The sequence below is a fragment of the Salvelinus fontinalis genome, chromosome 16, assembly GCF_029448725.1.
Source record: "Salvelinus fontinalis isolate EN_2023a chromosome 16, ASM2944872v1, whole genome shotgun sequence".
NCBI classification, from domain to species: Eukaryota; Metazoa; Chordata; class Actinopteri; order Salmoniformes; family Salmonidae; genus Salvelinus; species Salvelinus fontinalis.
In genome coordinates, this window is record NC_074680.1 from 48,896,131 (window position 1) to 48,915,436 (window position 19,306).

The 19,306-nt window shown below is 38.0% G+C and overlaps 1 protein-coding gene across 4 annotated transcripts in view; it reads left to right on the forward strand.

Moving 5' to 3' along the window:
• The window catches only part of slc39a8 (solute carrier family 39 member 8), a 71,835-nt gene extending 52,823 nt beyond the window's left edge, over positions 1 to 19,012 (forward strand). The window contains exons 5-8 of one of the 4 annotated variants that reach the window (XM_055865642.1): positions 1,069 to 1,242; positions 14,314 to 14,524; positions 14,781 to 15,004; positions 18,304 to 19,012. In XM_055865642.1, the coding sequence (XP_055721617.1) occupies positions 1,069 to 1,242; positions 14,314 to 14,524; positions 14,781 to 15,004; positions 18,304 to 18,453 (759 nt within the window). In that variant the 3' untranslated portion in view covers positions 18,454 to 19,012. The remainder of the gene's footprint in view (positions 1 to 1,068; positions 1,243 to 14,313; positions 14,525 to 14,780; positions 15,005 to 18,303) is intronic. The other 3 variants (XM_055865644.1, XM_055865643.1, XM_055865645.1) reach the window with 3 other exon arrangements.
• Positions 19,013 to 19,306: the final 294 nt, after the last annotated feature.

The window sequence follows — 19,306 nt, forward strand, 5'->3', positions numbered from 1 at the left end:
TATTTTCTGTCTTTTTTTTTTGAGACCATTATGATTGATTAATTAATTGATTGATTGTGACAAGGTTCTGTGCCTACACTGTAATCGATTTGGCCCGGGTTCATTTCCTGTCTGTACATCTCTGGTCATCTAGCCAGCGTCTGTGTGTTCTGTCTCTGTATGTTTACCATAGGGCCCTGGTCAAAGCACTTATAGAGAGTACTGTAGGGTACCATTTGAGACATACCCATGCTCTCCTTTTAACCACAAAACTATATTAAAAAAAATATGTCTTTGCAGCATGGCCACAGCTGTTCTGTGTCGATTTGACCAGGCTTCGTTTATTGTCTCTCTGTGCATCTATCATCTATTTTATCACGTGCGCTGTCTCTGTATGTTTAACATCTTTGTCCTGTCTCTGTATGTTTAACATCTTTGTCCTGTCTCTGTATGTTTAACTTCTTTGTCCTGTCTCTGTATGTTTAACTTCTTTGTCCTGTCTCTGTATGTTTAACATCTTTGTCCTGTCTCTGTATGTTTAACATCTTTGTCCTGTCTCTGTATGTTTAGCATCTTTGTCCTGTCTCTGTATGTTTAACATCTTTGTCCTGTCTCTGTATGTTTAACTTCTTTGTCCTGTCTCTGTATGTTTAACATCTTTGTCCTGTCTCTGTATGTTTAACATCTTTGTCCTGTCTCTGTATGTTTAACATCTTTGTCCTGTCTCTGTATGTTTAACATCTTTGTCCTGTCTCTGTATGTTTAACATCTTTGTCCTGTCTCTGTATGTTTATCATCTTTGTCCTGTCTCTGTATGTTTATCATCTTTGTCCTGTCTCTGTATGTTTAACATCTTTGTCCTGTCTCTGTATGTTTAACTTCTTTGTCCTGTCTCTGTATGTTTAACATCTTTGTCCTATCTCTGTATGTTTAACATCTTTGTCCTGTCTCTCCAGCAGTAACCTTAAGGCTGCATCCCAAATATAGGGCGCTTCTTTTGACCGCAGCCAATAGGGACGTACTGTATCAGGGTGCCATCTGGAGCACACTCTCTTTTTAACCGTCTTCTTTGTCCTGCCTTCTCTGCAGCATGGCCACAGTCACTTCTCTCCTCCAGGTCAGCGGAGGCAGAACTCTCTCCAGAACGGAGATGTGTCTGAGAAGAAAGAGTCTATCACCATGACTACGTGTACCATCAGCAGCATCAGTACAGACAACACCAGCCCAGACCCTCCATTATCATCCACAGAACCACCTGCTCAGGTACCAGCTCTGGGGTGACGTTTCCTATAGGTACTGACATCAGGTCAGCTTCCCCTCTCCTAATCCTAACCTAAACTACAAAGAATACAAAACTGACCCCAGATCAGTGTCTAGGGGCAACTTCGTCCTACACCGTCTACCAAGCAGTGTCCTGTTCACTAGACATAAAACAGGAGAAAACATTTTGAAAGGGAGGAAGTACTTCTGTAAATTTGTCGTACAAGAACTAACTTATTTAGTGTCTGTAGAAAATGTTTTCTACGTTGGGCTCTGAACACGACCCAGGTGTGAGTCACAAAGTGCTCAACTGACCTTGAACAGTCATAGCTGTCTGTAGCCTGTCTGTGGCCTGTCTGTGGCCTGTCTGTGGCCTGTCTGTGGCCTGTCTGTAGCCTGTCTGTAGCCTGTCTGTGGCTATATGTAGCCTGTTTCTGGCTGTCTGTAGCCTGTCTGTAGCATATCTGTGGCTGTCTGTAGCCTATCCGTGGCTGTCTGTGGTCTGTCTGTGGCCTGTCTGTAGCTTGTCTGTAGCATATATGTGGCCTGTCGGTGGCTGTCTGTAGCCTGTCTGTGGCTGTCTGTAGCCTATCCGTGTCTGTCTGTAGCCTGTCTGTGGCTGTCTGTTGCATATCCGTGGCTGTCTGTTGCATATCCGTGGCTGTCTGTGGTCTGTCTGTGGCCTGTCTGTAGCTTGTCTGTCGCATATATGTGGCCTGTCGGTGGCTGTCTGTAGCCTGTCTGTGGCTGTCTGTAGCCTGTCTGTGGCTGTCTGTAGCCTACCCGTGGCTGTCTGTAGCATGTCTGTGGCTGTCTGTAGCCTGTCTGTGGCCTTTCTCACCATAGACAGAGGGGTTAGACGAGGTTAAATGAGAGAGAGGTCAATACTCACAGTAATAACACGGTAATAACACGGTAGTATTATAACAAAAATATGACATTATAATGACAAACACATAGATGGCCTGCAACGGGGATCACCAGTGCATTTATATCAAACCACCCACGGGACAAATTGGGCCTGTGGGACACCAGCTGGGTCACCCTGACCTGGAACGACATTTAGAGCAGCAAAGCCTAGTTATTTATTGATCTGTTATCTGTGACGCTAGTGATTAGGGAAATCAGGTTAATGTATAACCATTAGCTCTCTGGCTCTAGTGGAGGAGTCTGGCCTTGTTACACATCACAGAGAGTGAGCAAATGGACGAGACCGACGCTGTCACACAGGGCTAAGGGAACGGGACCTCTGTTCATAGTCTCCTGTGTGACAGAGTCTGCATGCCAAATGGAAACCTATTCCCCTTAGGAGTATGGACTCTGGTCAAATGTAGTTCACTCAAGGGAATTAGGGTGCCATTTGGCATGCAGCCTGTCACACAGGAGACTAAAGAATGGGAACTGAACACAGGCCTGCGTATCCTAGACTCTTGATAAAAGCAAGAATTGTCTCACTTGTACACAAAGACTGCCTGTTCTGGCCTGGGCCAATAAGGAGTTGGTTTGTCACAGCAGCAGAGAAGCTACCGACCAACCACCGTTGACCAACCATCGTGTTATTTACATACCGCATCATCTTGTTGTGATTCTTTTCTTTTCAGATTCAAGTAAAAAAAAATACCTAATTCTGTTACATAGTAAACGTGTTATATAGTAAATATGTTGTATTAATTAGGATATGACATATTAAATAGTAAATATGTTATATTAATTAGGATATGACATATTATATAGTAAATGTGTAATATTAATTAGGATATGACATATTAAATAGTAAATATGTTATATTAATTAGGACATGACATATTATATAGTAAATATGTTATATTAATTAGGACATGACATATTATATAGTAAATATGTTATATTAATTAGGACATGACATATTATATAGTAAATATGTTATATTAATTAGGACATGACATATTATATAGTAAATATGTTATATTAATTAGGATATGACATATTATATAGTAAATGTGTAATATTAATTAGGATATGACATATTAAATAGTAAATATGTTATATTAATTAGGATATGACATATTATATAGTAAATGTGTAATATTAATTAGGATATGACATATTATATAGTAAATATGTTATATTAATTAGGACATGACATATTATATAGTAAATGTGTAATATTAATTAGGATATGACATATTAAATATGTTATATTAATTAGGATATGACATATTAAATATGTTATATTAATTAGGATATGACATATTAAATATGTTATATTAATTAGGATATGACATATTAAATAGTAAATATGTTATATTAATTAGGATATATTATATAGTAAATATGTTATATTAATTAGGATATATTATATAGTAAATATGTTATATTAATTAGGATATGACATATTAAATAGTAAATATGTTATATTAATTAGGATATATTATATAGTAAATATGTTATATTAATTAGGATATATTATATAGTAAATATGTTATATTAATTAGGATATGACATATTAAATATGTTATATTAATTAGGACATGACATATTAAATATATTATATTAATTAGGATATGACATATTAAATATTAAATATGTTATATTAATTAGGATATGACATATTAAATATGTTATATTAATTAGGACATGACATATTATATAGTAAATATGTTATATTAATTAGGACATGACATATTATATAGTAAATATGTTATATTAATTAGGACATGACATATTACATAGTAAATATGTTATATTAATTAGGACATGACATATTATATAGTAAATATGTTATATTAATTAGGACATGACATATTATATAGTAAATATGTTATATTAATTAGGATATGACATGTTATATAGTAAATATGTTATATTAATTAGGATATGACATAGTAAATATGTTATATTAATTAGGATATGACATATTATATATGTTATATTAATTAGGACATGACATAGTAAATATGTTATATTAATTAGGACATGACATATTATATATGTTATATTAATTAGGATGTGACATATTATATAGTTAATATGTTATATTAATTAGGATATGACATATTATATAGTAAATATGTTATATTAATTAGGACATGACATATTAAATATGTTATATTAATTAGGACATGACATATTATATAGTAAATATGTTATATTAATTAGGACATGACATAGTAAATATGTTATATTAATTAGGACATGACATATTAAATATGTAATATTAATTAGGACATGACATATTAAATATGTTATATTAATTAGGACATGACATATTAAATATGTTATATTAATTAGGACATGACATATTATATAGTAAATATGTTATATTAATTAGGACATGACATATTACATAGTAAATATGTTATATTAATTAGGACATGACATATTATATAGTAAATATGTTATATTAATTAGGACATGACATATTATATAGTAAATATGTTATATTAATTAGGATATGACATGTTATATAGTAAATATGTTATATTAATTAGGATATGACATATTATATATGTTATATTAATTAGGACATGACATAGTAAATATGTTATATTAATTAGGACATGACATATTATATATGTTATATTAATTAGGATGTGACATATTATATAGTAAATATGTTATATTAATTAGGATATGACATATTATATAGTAAATATGTTATATTAATTAGGACATGACATATTAAATATGTTATATTAATTAGGACATGACATATTATATAGTAAATATGTTATATTAATTAGGACATGACATAGTAAATATGTTATATTAATTAGGACATGACATATTAAATATGTAATATTAATTAGGACATGACATATTAAATATGTTATATTAATTAGGACATGACATATTAAATATGTTATATTAATTAGGACATGACATATTATATAGTAAATATGTTATATTAATTAGGACATGACATATTAAATATGTAATATTAATTAGGACATGACATATTAAATATGTTATATTAATTAGGACATGACATATTACATAGTAAATATGTTATATTAATTAGGACATGACATAGTAAATATGTTATATTAATTAGGACATGACATAGTAAATATGTTATATTAATTAGGACATGACATATTATATAGTAAATATGTTATATTAATTAGGATATGACATATTACATAGTAAATATGTTATATTATTTAGGATATGACATATTATATAGTAAATATGTTATATTAATTAGGACATGACATATTATATAGTAAATATGTTATATTAATTAGGACATGACATATTATATAGTAAATATGTTATATTAATTAGGACATGACATATTATATAGTAAATATGTTATATTAATTAGGACATGACATATTATATAGTAAATATGTTATATTAATTAGGACATGACATATTAAATATGTTATATTAATTAGGATATGACATATTAAATAGTAAATATGTTATATTAATTAGGACATGACATATTATATAGTAAATATGTTATATTAATTAGGACATGACATATTACATAGTAAATATGTTATATTAATTAGGACATGACATATTATATAGTAAATATGTTGTATTAATTAGGACATGACATATTATATAGTAAATATGTTATATTAATTAGGACATGACATATTATATAGTAAATATGTTATATTAATTAGGATATGACATATTATATAGTAAATATGTTATATTAATTAGGACATGACATATTATATAGTAAATATGTTATATTAATTAGGACATGACATATTATATAGTAAATATGTTATATTAATTAGGACATGACATATTACATAGTAAATATGTTATATTAATTAGGACATGACATATTATATAGTAAACATATGTTATATTAATTAGGACATGACATATTATATAGTAAATATGTTATATTAATTAGGACATGACATATTATATAGTAAATATGTTATATTAATTAGGACATGACATATTACATAGTAAATATGTTATATTAATTAGGACATGACATATTATATAGTAAATATGTTATATTAATTAGGACATGACATATTACATAGTAAATATGTTATATTAATTAGGACATGACATATTACATAGTAAATATGTTATATTAATTAGGACATGACATAGTAAATATGTTATATTAATTAGGACATGACATATTACATAGTAAATATGTTATATTAATTAGGACATGACATATTATATAGTAAATATGTTGTATTAATTAGGACATGACATATTATATAGTAAATATGTTATATTAATTAGGACATGACATATTATATAGTAAATATGTTATATTAATTAGGATATGACATATTATATAGTAAATATGTTATATTAATTAGGACATGACATATTATATAGTAAATATGTTATATTAATTAGGACATGACATATTATATAGTAAATATGTTATATTAATTAGGACATGACATATTACATAGTAAATATGTTATATTAATTAGGACATGACATTATATAGTAAATATGTTGTATTAATTAGGATATGACATATTATATAGTAAATATGTTATATTAATTAGGATGTGACATATTATATAGTAAATATGTTATATTAATTAGGACATGACATATTATATAGTAAATATGTTATATTAATTAGGACATGACATATTAAATATGTTATATTAATTAGGACATGACATATTACATAGTAAATATGTTATATTAATTAGGACATGACATATTATATAGTAAATATGTTATATTAATTAGGACATGACATATTATATAGTAAATATGTTATATTAATTAGGACATGACATATTATATAGTAAATATGTTATATTATTTAGGATATGACATATTATATAGTAAATATGTTATATTAATTAGGACATGACATATTACATAGTAAATATGTTATATTAATTAGGACATGACATATTATATAGTAAACATATGTTATATTAATTAGGACATGACATATTATATAGTAAATATGTTATATTAATTAGGACATGACATATTACATAGTAAATGTGTAATATTAATTAGGACATGACATATTATATAGTAAATATGTTATATTAATTAGGACATGACATATTATATAGTAAATATGTTATATTAATTAGGATATGACATATTATATAGTAAATATGTTATATTAATTAGGACATGACATATTATATAGTAAATATGTTATATTATTTAGGATATGACATATTATATAGTAAATATGTTATATTAATTAGGACATGACATATTACATAGTAAATATGTTATATTAATTAGGACATGACATATTATATAGTAAACATATGTTATATTAATTAGGACATGACATATTATATAGTAAATATGTTATATTAATTAGGACATGACATATTACATAGTAAATATGTTATATTAATTAGGACATGACATATTATATAGTAAACATATGTTATATTAATTAGGACATGACATATTATATAGTAAACATATGTTATATTAATTAGGACATGACATATTATATAGTAAATATGTTATATTAATTAGGACATGACATATTACATAGTAAATATGTTATATTAATTAGGACATGACATATTATATAGTAAACATATGTTATATTAATTAGGACATGAGATATTATATAGTAAATATGTTATATTAATTAGGACATGACATATTATATAGTAAATATGTTATATTAATTAGGACATGACATATTACATAGTAAATATGTTATATTAATTAGGACATGACATATTATATAGTAAATATGTTATATTAATTAGGACATGACATATTACATAGTAAATATGTTATATTAATTAGGACATGACATATTATATAGTAAATATGTTATATTAATTAGGACATGACATATTATATAGTAAATGTGTTATATTAATTAGGATATGACATATTATATAGTAAACATATGTTATATTAATTAGGATATGACATATTATATAGTAAATATGTTATATTAATTAGGACATGACATATTATATAGTAAACATATGTTATATTAATTAGGAATTTTTTTATTTTTTTTATTTCACCTTTATTTAACCAGGTAGGCAAATTGAGAACACGTTCTCATTTACAATTGCGACCTGGCCAAGATAAAGCAAAGCAGTTCGATACATACAACAACACAGTTACACATGGAGTAAAACAAACATACAGTCAATAATACAGTGAAAAATAAGTCTATATAGAATATGAGCAAGTGAGGTGAGATAAGGGAGGTGAAGGCAAACAAAATATATATAAAAATAAATAAAAATATAAAAAGGCCATGGTGGCGAAGTAAATACAATATAGCAAGTAAAAAAAACACTGGAATGGTTGGTTTGCAGTGGAAGAAGGTGCAAAGTAGAGATAGAAATAATGGGGTGCAAAGGAGCAAAATAAATAAATACAGTAGGTAAAGAGGTAGTTGTTTGGGCTAAATTATAGATGGGCTATGTACAGGTGCAGTAATCTATGAGCTGCTCTGACAGCTGGTGCTTAAAGCTAGTGAGGGAGATAAGTGTTTCCAGTTTCAGAGATTTTTGTAGTTCGTTCCAGTCATTGGCAGCAGAGAACTGGAATGAGAGGCGGCCAAAGGAAGAATTGGTTTTGGGGGTGACCAGAGAGATATACCTGCTGGAGCGCGTGCTACAGGTAGGTGCTGCTATGGTGACCAGCGAGCTGAGATAAGGGGGGACTTTACCTAGCAGGGTCTTGTAGATGACCTGGAGCCAGTGGGTTTGGCGACGAGTATGAAGCGAGGGCCAGCCAACGAGAGTGTACAGGTCGCAGTGGTGGGTAGTGTAAGGGGCTTTGGTGACAAAACGGATGGCACTATGATAGACTGCATCCAATTTATTGAGTAGGGTATTGGAGGCTATTTTGTAAATGACATCACCGAAGTCGAGGATTGGTAGGATGGTCAGTTTTACAAGGGTATGTTTGGCAGCATGAGTGAAGGATGCTTTGTTGCGGAATAGGAAGCCAATTCTAGATTTAACTTTGGATTGGAGATGTTTGATGTGAGTCTGGAAGGAGAGTTTACAGTCTAACCAGACACCTAGGTATTTGTAGTTGTCCACATATTCTAAGTCAAAGCCGTCTAGAGTAGTGATGTTGGACAGGCGGGCAGGTGCAGGCAGCGATCGGTTGAAGAGCATGCATTTAGTTTTACTTGTATTTAAGAGCAATTGGAGGCCACGGAAGGAGCGTTGTATGGCATTGAAGCTCGCCTGGAGGGTTGTTAACACAGTGTCAAAAGAAGGGCCAGAAGTATACAGAATAGTGTCGTCTGCGTAGAGGTGGATCAGAGACTCACCAGCAGCAAGAGCGACATCATTGATGTATACAGAGAAGAGAGTCGGTCCAAGAATTGAACCCTGTGGCACCCCCATAGAGACTGCCAGAGGCCCGGACAACAGACCCTCCGATTTGACACACTGAACTCGATCAGAGAAGTAGTTGGTGAACCAGGCGAGGCAATCATTAGAGAAACCAAGGCTGTCGAGTCACCAAAGCTGGTGATTGACAGAGTCAAAAGCCTTGGCCAGGTCAATGAATACGGCTGCACAGTATTGTTTCCTATCGATGGCGGTTAAGATATCGTTTATGACCTTGAGCGTGGCTGAGGTGCACCCATGACCAGCTCTGAAACCAGATTGCATAGCGGAGAAGGTATGGTGGGATTCGAAATGGTCGGTAATCTGTTTGTTGACTTGGCTTTCGAAGACCTTAGAAAGGCAGGGTAGGATAGATATAGGTCTGTAGCAGTTTGGGTCTAGAGTGTCTCCCCCTTTGAAGAGGGGGATAACCGCAGCTGCTTTCCAATCTTTGGGAATCTCAGACGACACGAAAGAAAGGTTGAGAAGGCTGGTAATAGGGGTGGCAACAATTTCAGCAGATAGTTTTAGAAAGAAAGGGTCCAGATTATCTAGCCCGGCTGATTTGTAAGGGTCCAGATTTTGCAGCTCTTTCAGAACATCAGCTGACTGTATTTGGGAGAAAGAGAAATGGGGAAGGCTTGGGCGAGTTGCTGTGGGGGGTGCAGTGCTGTTGACCGGGGTAGGGGTAGCCAGGTGGAAAGCATGACCAGCCGTAGAAAAATGCTTATTGAAATTCTCAATTATAGTGGATTTGTAGGATATGACATATTAAATAGTAAATTTGTTATATTAACTAGTGTAAGGGCTGTCTCTCTCCTCATCCTCGGACGAGGAGAGGAGAGAAGGATCATCAGACCAAAATGCAGCACTCGGGAAATAAGCCATCTTTTTATTTGAAAAAACTATGATGGCAACACGAAAAAACAAAACACTTTCAAAAATACAAAACAAGAAAACGAAGTAGACGAAACCTGAACATAAACTTACATAACTAAACGTAAACTCACGGACAGGAAACAGACGACATCAAAATAAACGAACAGCCAAACAGTCCCGTATGGTACATACATTCGACGACACAGGAGACAATCACCCACAAACAAACAGTGAGAACACCCTACCTAAATATGACTCTTAATTAGAGGAGAACGCAAAACACCTGCCTCTAATTAAGAGCCATACCAGGCAACCAAAACCAACATAGAAACAGATAACATAGACTGCCCACCCAAAACACATGCCCTGACCTAAACACATACAAAAAACAACATAAAACAGGTCAGGACCGTTACAGAACCCCCCCCTCAAGGTGCGAACGCCGGGCGCACCAGCACAAAGTCCAGGGGAGGGTCTGGGTGGGCAGTTGACCACGGTGGTGGCTCCGGCTCTGGACGCTGTCCCCACACCACCAGTCACTCCCCGCTTCTGTCTTCCCCTCCCAATGACCACCCTAAAACTAACATCCCCTAAATGAATGGCCAGCACCGGGAGAAGGGGCAGCACCGGGACAAGGGGCAGCACCGGGACAAGGGGCAGCACCGGGACAAGGGGCAGCACCGGGACAAGGGGCAGCACCGGGACAAGGGGCAGCACCGGGATAAAGACCAGCACCGGGATAAGGGGCAGCACCGGGACAAGGGGCAGCACCGGGACAAGGGGCAGCACCGGGACAAGGGGCAGCACCGGGACAAGGGGCAGCACCGGGACAAGGGGCAGCACCGGGACAAGGGGCAGCACCGGGACAAGGGGCAGCACCGGGACAAGGGGCAGCACCGGGACAAGGGGCAGCATCGGGACAAGGGGCAGCATCGGGACAAGGGGCAGCACCGGGACAAGGGGCAGCACCGGGACAAGGGGCAGCACCGGGATAAGGGGCAGCACCGGGATAAGGGGCAGCACCGGGACAAGGGGCAACACCGGGACAAGGGGCAGGTCCCGGCTGATATACTCTGGCAGGTCCCGGCTGATATACTCTGGCAGGTCCCGGCTGAGGGACTCTGGTAGATCCCGGCTGAGGGGCTCTGGCAGATCCCGGCTGAGGGGCTCTGGCAGATCCCGGCTGAGGGGCTCTGGCAGATCCCGGCTGAGGGGCTCTGGCAGATCCCGGCTGAGGGGCTCTGGCAGATCCCGGCTGAGGGGCTCTGGCAGATCCCGGCTGAGGGGCTCTGGCAGATCCCGGCTGAGGGGCTCTGGCAGATCCCGGCTGAGGGGCTCTGGCAGATCCCGGCTGAGGGGCTCTGGCAGGCCCCGGCTGGACGGCTCTGGCAGGCCCCGGCTGGACGGCTCTGGCAGGTCCTGAATGGACGGCTCTGGCAGGTCCTGAATGGACGGCTCTGGCAGGTCCTGAATGGACGGCTCTGGCAGGTCCCGGCTGGACGGCTCTGGCAGGTCCCGAATGGACGGCTCTGGCAGGTCCCGAATGGACGGCTCTGGCAGGTCCCGAATGGACGGCTCTGGCTGGTCATAGCAGGACGGCTCTGGCTGGTCATGGCAGGACGGCTCTGGCTGGTCATGGCAGGACGGCTCTGGCTGGTCATGGCAGGACGGCTCTGTAGGGAGGAGAAGGAGAGACAGCCTGGTGCGTGGTCTAGGCACTGGCTGCGCTGGAGAGGAGGAAACAGCAGGAGAGAGAACCCGGAGAGACAGCCTGGTACGGGGGGCTGCCACCGGAGGACTGGTACATGGAGGTGGCACCGGGTCTACCGGACCGTGAAGGAGGACACGTGCTCTTGAGCACCGAGCCTCCCCAACCCCACCAGGTTGAATGGTCCCCGTAGTCCTGCCAGTGCGGCGAGGTGGAATAGCCCGCACTGGGCTATGCAGGCGAACCGGGGACACCACCTGTAAGGCTGGTGCCATGTACGCCGGCCCGAGGAGACGTACTGGAGGCCAGATACGTTGGGCCGGCTTCATGACATCCGGCTCGATGCCCAACTTAGCCCTCCCAGTGCGGCAAGGTGGAATAGCCCGCACTGGGCTAAGCACGCGTACTGGGGACACCGTGCGCTTTACCACATAACCTACTACCTCCACGGTAAGCACGGGGAGTTGGCTCAGGTATCCTACCCGGCTTTGCCACACTCCTCGTGTGCCCCCCCCCCCCCAAGAAATTTTTGGGTCTGACTCACGGGCTCCCAACCGCGTCGCCGCGCTGCCTCCTCATACCAGCGCCTCTCAGCCTTCGCTGCTTCCAACTCCTCCTTGGGACGGCGATATTCCCTTGGCTGAGCCCAAGGTCCTCTACCATCCAGGATCTCCTCCCAAGTCCAGGAGTCCTTATTGCTCTGTTGAGCACTCCCTTGCCGCTTGGTCCTAGTTTGGTGGGTGATTCTGTAAGGGCTGTCTCTCTCCTCATCCTCGGACGAGGAGAGGAGAGAAGGATCATCAGACCAAAATGCAGCAGTCGGGGAATAAGCCATCTTTTTATTTGAAAAACTATGATGGCAACACGAAAAAACAAAACACTTTCAAAAATACAAAACAAGAAAACGAAGTAGACGAAACCTGAACATAAACTTACATAACTAAACGTAAACTCACGGACAGGAAACAGACGACATCAAAATAAACGAACAGCCAAACAGTCCCGTATGGTACATACATTCGACGACACAGGAGACAATCACCCACAAACAAACAGTGAGAACACCCTACCTAAATATGACTCTTAATTAGAGGAGAACGCAAAACACCTGCCTCTAATTAAGAGCCATACCAGGCAACCAAAACCAACATAGAAACAGATAACATAGACTGCCCACCCAAAACACATGCCCTGACCTAAACACATACAAAAACAACATAAAACAGGTCAGGACCGTTACAACTAGACTATGACATTATATTGTAAAAATATGTTGTATTAAATAGACTGACATATTATATAGTAAATATGTTATATTAACTAAACTATGACATATTATATAGTAAATATGTTATATTAACTAGACTATGACATATTATATAGTAAATATGTTATATTAACTAAACTATGACATATTATATAGTAAATATGTTATATTAACTAAACTATGACATATTATATAGTAAATATGTTATATTAACTAGACTATGACATATTATATAGTAAATATGTTATATTAACTAGACTATGACATATTATATAGTAAATATGTTATATTAACTAGACTATGACATATTATATAGTAAATATGTTATATTAACTAAACTATGACATATTATATAGTAAATATGTTATATTAACTAAACTATGACATATTATATAGTAAATATGTTATATTAACTAGAATGTGACATATTATATAGTAAATATGTTATATTAACTAGACTATGACATATTATATAGTAAATATGTTATATTAACTAGACTATGACATATTATATAGTAAATATGTTATATTAACTAAACTATGACATATTATATAGTAAATATGTTATATTAACTAAACTATGACATATTATATAGTAAATATGTTATATTAACTAGAATGTGACATATTATATAGTAAATATATGTTATATTAACTAGACTATAGCATATTATATAGTAAATATGTTATATTAACTAGACTATGACATATTATATAGTAAATATGTTATACTTTTCCTGGTTAAATAAAACATTTTATTAACTAGACCAAGACATATTATATAGTAAATATGTTATATTAACTAGACTATGACATTATATTGTAAATATATGTTATATTAAATAGACTGACATGTTACTCTCATGTACAATCCAGTTCTATTCCCTTTCACTCTGCCTCCTTCCTCTGTGACGTTGTCCCAGCAGGAAGTCCATGTCAATAATGTGATGTGCCACTGGCTGCGGGGTCAGCGCATCGCCAACATAAAGACGGTGGCCTGGATGGTCACACTGAGTGACGCTCTGCACAACTTCATCGACGGCCTGGCGATCGGAGCTTCTTTTACCGTGTCTGTCGTCGCTGGCTTCAGTACCTCCATCGCCATCGTCTGTGAGGAGTTCCCCCACGAGCTAGGTGAGGGATCAATCAATCACATGTATCTATAATTTACTTCATTTTTTTTATAAGCAGTTGTCATAACGTGATTTTACAGTAACAGCAGTAAGCAACTTGGCTGAACTAAACCAACCTTCATTTGAAAATGAAAAATTCATTATTAAATCACTTGGCTATTCTTTTTGTTAATAAAAATAACTAAAAGTCATACTGGTTCCTCAATGTGTCTACTGTGTTACTGAACCTGTTGCTGTCTCTGTGGCCCTTCCTGCAGGGGACTTTGTGATTCTGCTGAATGCTGGGATGAGTATCCCCCAGGCCGTCTTCTTCAACCTGCTGTCAGCCATGTCCTGCTACATCGGCCTGGCCTTCGGCATCCTGCTGGGCAGCAACTTCGCCCCCAACGCCATCTTCGCCATCGCTGGGGGAATGTTCCTCTACATAGCACTGGCAGATATGGTGAGGAGAATGTTCCTCTACATAGCACTGGCAGATATGGTGAGGAGAATGTACCTCTACATAGCACTGGCAGATATGGTGAGGAGAATGTACCTCTACATAGCACTGGCAGATATGGTGAAGGAGAATGTACCTCTACATAGCACTGGCAGATATGGTGAGGAGAATGTACCTCAACATAGCACTGGCAGATATGGTGAAGGAGAATGTACCTCTACATAGCACTGGCAGATATGGTGAAGGAGAATGTACCTCTACATAGCACTGGCAGATATGGTGAAGGAGAATGTACCTCTACATAGCACTGGCAGATATGGTGAAGGAGAATGTACCTCTACATAGCACTGGCAGATATGGTGAGGAGAATGTACCTCTACATAGCACTGGCAGATATGGTGAGGAGAATGTACCTCTACATAGCACTGGCAGATATGGTGAAGGAGAATGTACCTCTACATAGCACTGGCAGATATGGTGAAGGAGAATGTACCTCTACATAGCACTGGCAGATATGGTGAGGAGAATGTACCTCTACATAGCACTGGCAGATATGGTGAGGAGAATGTACCTCTACATAGCACTGGCAGATATGGTGACGAGAATGTACCTCTACATAGCACTGGCAGATATGGTGAAGGAGAATGTACCTCTACATAGCACTGGCAGATATGGTGAAGGGGAATGTACCTCTACTGGTAGACATGGTGAAGGAGAATGTTCCTCTACTGGAAGACATGGTGAGGAGAATGTTCCTCTACTGGTAGACATGGTGAAGGAGAATGTTCCTCTACTGGTAGACATGGTGAAGGAGAATGTTCCTCTACTGGTAGACATGGTGAAGGAGAATGTTCCGCTACTGGTAGACATGGTGAAGGAGAATGTTCCGCTACTGGTAGACATGGTGAGGAGAATGTTCCTCTACTGGTAGATATGGTGAAGGAGAATGTTCCGCTACTGGTAGACATGATGAAGGAGAATGTTCCGCTACTGGTAGACATGATGAAGGAGAATGTTCCGCTACTGGTAGACATGGTGAAGGAGAATGTTCCGCTACTGGTAGACATGGTGAAGGAGAATGTTCCGCTACTGGTAGACATGGTGAAGGAGAATGTTCCGCTACTGGTAGACATGGTGAAGGAGAATGTTCCGCTACTGGTAGACATGGTGAAGGAGAATGTTCCGCTACTGGTAGACATGGTGAAGGAGAATGTTCCGCTACTGGTAGACATGGTGAAGGAGAATGTTCCGCTACTGGTAGACATGGTGAGGAGAATGTTCCTCTACTGGTAGATATGGTGAGGGGAATGTTCCTCTACTGGTAGATATGGTGAGGAGAATGTTCCTCTACTGGTAGACATGGTGAAGGAGAATGTACCTCTACTGGTAGATATGGTGAGGAGAATGTTCCTCTACTGGTAGACATGGTGAAGGAGAATGTACCTCTACTGGTAGACATGGTGAAGGAGAATGTTCCTCTACTGGTAGATATGGTGAGGAGAATGTACCTCTACTGGCAGACATGGTGAGGAGAATGTTCCTCTACTGGTAGACATGGTGAAGGAGAATGTTCCTCTATTGGTAGACATGGTGAAGGAGAATGTTCCTCTACTGGTAGACATGGTGAAGGAGAATGTTCCTCTACTGGTAGACATGGTGAAGGAGAATGTTCCTCTACTGGTAGACATGGTGAAGGAGAATGTACCTATACTGGCAGACATGGTGAAGGAGAATGTACCTCTACTGGTAGACATGGTGAAGGAGAATGTACCTATACTGGCAGACATGGTGAAGGAGAATGTTCCTCTACTGGTAGACATGGTGAAGGAGAATGTTCCTCTACTGGTAGACATGGTGAGGAGAATGTTCCTCTACTGGTAGACATGGTGAAGGAGAATGTTCCTCTACTGGTAGACATGGTGAAGGAGAATGTTCCTCTACTGGTAGACATGGTGAAGGAGAATGTTCCTCTACTGGTAGATATGGTGAGGAGAATGTACCTATACGGGCAGACATGATGAGGAGAATGTTCCTCTACTGGTAGACATGGTGAAGGAGAATGTACCTCTACTTGTAGACATGGTGAGGAGAATGTTCCTCTACTGGTAGACATGGTGAAGGAGAATGTTCCTCTACTGGTAGACATGGTGAAGGAGAATGTTCCTCTACTGGTAGACATGGTGAAGGAGAATGTTCCTCTACTGGTAGATATGGTGAAGGAGAATGTTCCTCTACTGGTAGACATGATGAAGGAGAATGTTCCTCTACTGGTCGACATGGTGAAGGAGAATGTTCCTCTACTGGTCGACATGGTGAAGGAGAATGTTCCTCTACTGGTAGACATGGTGAAGGAGAATGTTCCTCTACTGGTAGACATGGTGAAGGAGAATGTTCCTCTACTGGTAGACATGGTGAGGAGAATGTTCCTCTACTGGTAGACATGGTGAAGGACAATGTTCCTCTACTGGTAGATATGGTGAAGGAGAATGTTCCTCTACTGGTAGACATGGTGAAGGAGAATGTTCCTCTACATAGCACTGGTAGTCATGGTGATGAGAATGTTCCTCTACATAGCACTGGTAGTCATGGTGATGAGAATGTTCCTCTACATAGCACTGGTAGATATGGTGAGTGACATGGGACATGTCAATTGCATTTCCTTGATTCCTTGCATTTCTCGTAAAGGGGGAGGGACCTTGAGGTGAGGAGAGAGGATGCTAGGAATCAAGGTAATGCAATTGAGATTCTCCCATCATGCTTCCTCCACCCTCAATGGCATCTGATCTGCTTCAACTCCCATATTACAATGCTTATCCTTTAGATCCCCCCCCAACTGACTGATTTACTGAATTTACTTTAGTTTTTAACTTGTATGTGCCGTTCATCAACCTTCAGCTGCCAAGCAGGGCGTACATGTAACGGCACTAGAGAACCAGGGACCTAACTTTCCAATAGCTCAGTAGTAGTCTATATTGAGTTTAATATGAAGGTTCTCTGGTCTTGCAGGGCGAGCAGACGGGTCATTATTTTATTTTTTTAAGGACACAACCACTGAATGACCCAGTGGACAGTCAGTTTCTCATCATACCATACTGTACGTGTTATCAATTGATGTGTTATCACAGCTGCAGAGCTGCTTCTACCCCCTCAAGGAGAGAGAGAGGGAACACAGCTTTATTGACTGTAAAACAGTGTGACCTGATGATAGATGCAATGGGAGAGAGATGGAGGGAGGGAGGACGGTAGAACGAGGGAGAGAGAGGGAGTGAAAGAGAGAGAGGGAAGAAACGGAATGTGATATTTAACTGTTGGTTTAAAACCCGAGTTGGTTCTGATTTCAGTTCCCAGAGATGAACGCCGTGATGAATGAACAGGACGGGTCGACGGCGACCAATGTTATCTTCTTCCTGATCCAGAACGCCGGGCTGCTCACCGGGTTCGCTATCATCCTGCTCATCACCATGTTCGTTGGTGAGATCAACCTGGGTTAGAGCCAATGCCGTAGCTATAGTAACACTAGATGACTGACAGGGGGGGGGGGGGGCTGTTTTGAAGCCACTGCGCCACCATTTTTTTTAAATTGAAATACCGTAGAATTAATTTCATTCCTACGGAGGACTGCTCCTTCTGAGGAGTACCAATATGGTGGACGGTGGCTTCAAAGCCTGTCATTGGCCAATATATAGCAATCGGCAATCTAGTGTTCATACACATCATTGGGTAGAGCTGGGTGAGAGGGAACAAAAGAACAAGGGAAGGAGAGAAAAACGAGAATGAGAGGAACAATGAGAGAAATAAATCATTTCAAAGAACAAAACGTGAATGAACAGAGCTGCTTTTCATTCCGCTCCGACATCACATCGGACTGGGAAGTGCCCACGTCTTGTTTTACACTAATTGTTTACTGGGAAATGGAATACTTGTTTTTTTTTTCCTGACTATCATTATATTTAAATATAGGGAACAATCACGTAACTAGTGTAAATGAAATAAAGAAACAATGTATTTAAAACAAATGTTTTCAATAAATTATTTTTTCAGTCTTTACAATGTTCTTGTGAACTTGTCTTGCTTTTCGTTGAACTGCGGATGATCTGTTGTCTCCACCAATGATTTATATATACACTAGATGACTGATAGGGGGCGCTGTTGAATCACCGTGCCTCCATCTTGGAACTCCTCCACCGTTGCATCAAGTATTTAGGAAGTTATAGACATGCATGTATTAATGTTACATTCGTCTTTGCCCATTTCTTCTATTATATAGACCCCTTAATGCATACTTTTAAATTATATTATGTGAGCTAAACATACAAATAAAAATACAGCATATAAAAACATTTT